The sequence below is a fragment of the Podarcis vaucheri genome, assembly GCF_965113315.1.
Source record: "Podarcis vaucheri genome assembly, chromosome: 5".
Taxonomy (NCBI): Eukaryota; Metazoa; Chordata; class Lepidosauria; order Squamata; family Lacertidae; genus Podarcis; species Podarcis vaucheri.
The window spans coordinates 55,035,885-55,038,560 of record NC_138763.1 but is presented as its reverse complement, the minus strand read 5'-3'; the positions used below and the strand labels follow the sequence as shown (position 1 = coordinate 55,038,560).

General features: G+C 55.2%; 1 protein-coding gene across 1 annotated transcript; it reads right to left on the bottom strand.

The window, feature by feature from the left end:
- Positions 1 to 269: 269 nt before the first annotated feature.
- On the bottom strand, positions 270 to 2,363 carry NANOS1 (nanos C2HC-type zinc finger 1). Its single transcript, XM_082222709.1, has one exon. The coding sequence runs from the start codon at positions 2,060 to 2,062 to the stop codon at positions 1,202 to 1,204; it is 861 nt and encodes a 286-aa protein (XP_082078835.1). The 5' UTR covers positions 2,063 to 2,363; the 3' UTR covers positions 270 to 1,201.
- Positions 2,364 to 2,676: the final 313 nt, after the last annotated feature.

Genomic DNA, 2,676 nt, shown 5'->3' with positions numbered 1-2,676 from the left:
CACGCTGGCCACGTGACCCGGAAGTGTCTCCGGACAGCGCTGGCCCCCGGCCTATAGATGTGAGATGGGCGCACAAACCCCAGAGTCTGTCAAGACTGGCCCGTTCGGGCAGGGGTACCTTTACCTTTACCTTTTATGGTAAAATTAAAGCACATCTACCCTTTCTGCTCAGTGTTGTGCCCCAGTATCATTGGTTTGAATTTGGGAGGCTCAAGTTAGCCTAGTGGGTGGAAGGGAGAAGAGCCAAGAGGAAAGAACAGGCTGTGAAATCCAGTCTCTCAGACACCTTTACTTCCACACTTCATAAAGAGCAACCAAGTCACCCTAGCTGGGCTACAGGGAAATAAACGGCATTTAAAGAAACAAAAAAGGGGCCAAAGTGGATTAAGCATTCAATTTTGGAATGGCAAACAAAGAACATGCACTGAAAATATGAAGTTTGACTCAGGGGTGGGGGAGAAAGTTTAACGCAAAGTGGTTCTAGACCACAAGAAATCTCTCAGACATACATAGCCTGTAACCCCTGGCTCCAACTTCTACAACCAAGTATTGCTTGTAAAACAGTCAAGACATCAATAGGAACAAATCTGCCAGTCCAATACAAAGAATTCATCAGTACCATTTCAGCCCCACTTCTTCACCAAGGTGGGGGCCACCAGTTTAAATGCACACCTAGAAAACCCCAATAACCTTCACTGGGGTTAATGTCACCATAGTTCATGCTGGTTAGCTCCTCTGAAGCTGTTAAGAGTGGTTTGTTTTTTTAATTAAAAAAAAAAGAGTGCTCCCTTCCCAGCCAAGAATTAATATTAAAGATAGCTACATCAGTTGGGAGCACACTTATAAATGATATCCTTAATTCCATTTAAAAATTAGATATATTCTTACAATAAACAAATACAGTACCTCTAAACGGCATGTTATAATTCTTAAGAGTTAATTCATAGGCCGGCGTCCCCGGCTACTAAGTATACAAACTAGAACCTATACTTCGATTATCTGATACATAGATCAAGAACATTTCTCTGTACATTCTACCGTCTCCGTGTTTAAATATATTAAGAAGGGGAACATCATTCGATTAAAGAACATTTAAAAAAAACCCGAAGAAATGTCTTTGTCCTGCAGAGGGCACACACGCGCAAGGAAAAAGAAGAAGAAGATGGGTTGTTTGTGTTTGGAGCCACGCGGGCAGCGCCCCTTAGCGGAGCTTCTTGCCCAGGATGTGGCGGGCGCTTTTGAGCGGCTGTTTGGGGGCGCTGCCGCCGCCGTGCATTTTGGACAAGGGGCAGTACTTGATGGTGTGCGCGTTGTCCCCGCTCGCCCCGCACAGCGGGCACGTGTATCTGCGCAGCACCGGGCACAAGACCCGGCCGTCGGGGCCCTTGAGGATGTGCGTGGTGTAGAGCGCCACGGCTTCCTTGTTATTCCGGCAGAAGACGCACACTTGCAGCTCGGGCTTGAGCAGCCGAGAGCCCGTCTTGGGCACCGCCGCCGGGTGCAGCCGCCCGTCCACCACCAGGCGGCCGCCGCCGGGCCAGGCGTGCGCCGCCGAGCGATCCTTCTCCAGCGGGTCGGAAGAGCAGCTGAAGACGACCGACGAGGGCGGGCTGGCCCGGCCCGAGAAGGGGCTGAAGTCGGCGAAGCGCTCCTCCAGCAGGCTCCCGCCGGGACTCAGGTGGTGGTGGCTGCACAAGTCGAAGTCGCGCAAATCCAGGGCGCTCTCGAAATAAGGCGCGCCGCCGCCGCCGCCTTCCTCGTCGTCTTCCTCCTCCTCCTCCTCCTCCTCCTCGTCGTCGTCGTCCTCTTCGTCCTCCTCCTCGACCTGCTGCACGGTGGCCGCCACCACCACCGACGAGGCCCCCCCGCGGAAGCCCTTCTCCTGCTGGCTCACGGCCTTGGTGATCAGCGTGGCCAGACCCAGGTAGTCGTTCCACGAGTTGAAGGCGTTCCCGGAGGCGCCGTGGCTCTTGGCGCCGTAGCGGGCGCCCCCGGGCAAAAACTCCACGGGCGGGTGGTGGTGGTGGTGGTGGTCCAGCTTGGCGGGGTGGAAAGCCTCCATGGGACCCGAGACGGCTCCGCGCTTGGCCTCGCTCGCTCTTCCGAGGGGACTGGCGGCGCCAAGAAGCCGCCCGCTCGCCGAAACAGCAGCCGGGCAAACACCTCCCTCCTCCTCCTCTTCGGCGAGCCTTTTAGCGCTCGCGCGGCTGAAATAGATACATTCGCGAGGGAGGGACGGACCGAGGAGGAGGAGGAGGAGGAGGAGGCGCAGCCCCGGGGCTGCTCTCTAATTGGACAGCCGCCAAAGCGGCCCCGCCGCCCCGCCTCCTGTCATTGGCTGATTACCCTGAGCACCCTTTCATCTCTTGCAGCTGGGCGTAGACGCCGGCGAGGCTTCCTAAGGCTTTTGATCCGGAGCAGATACCCTTATCCAGGTCCAGGTCCGTCGCCAGGCTAGCAAAAGCAGGGGTCGCTCGGACTCTCCGTCTCTCTCGCTGATGTTCAGCACTGTAGAGAGGAGAGAGGATGGTCCTCTTCAAATATCTGAAGGGCTGTCGCGTGGAGGATGGAGCAAGGTTGTTTTCTCCAGCTCTGGAGAGTAGGACCCGCACAAACGACTTCAAGTTACAAGAGATTCCAACTAAAGATAAGGAAGAACTTTCTGACAGCGAGAAC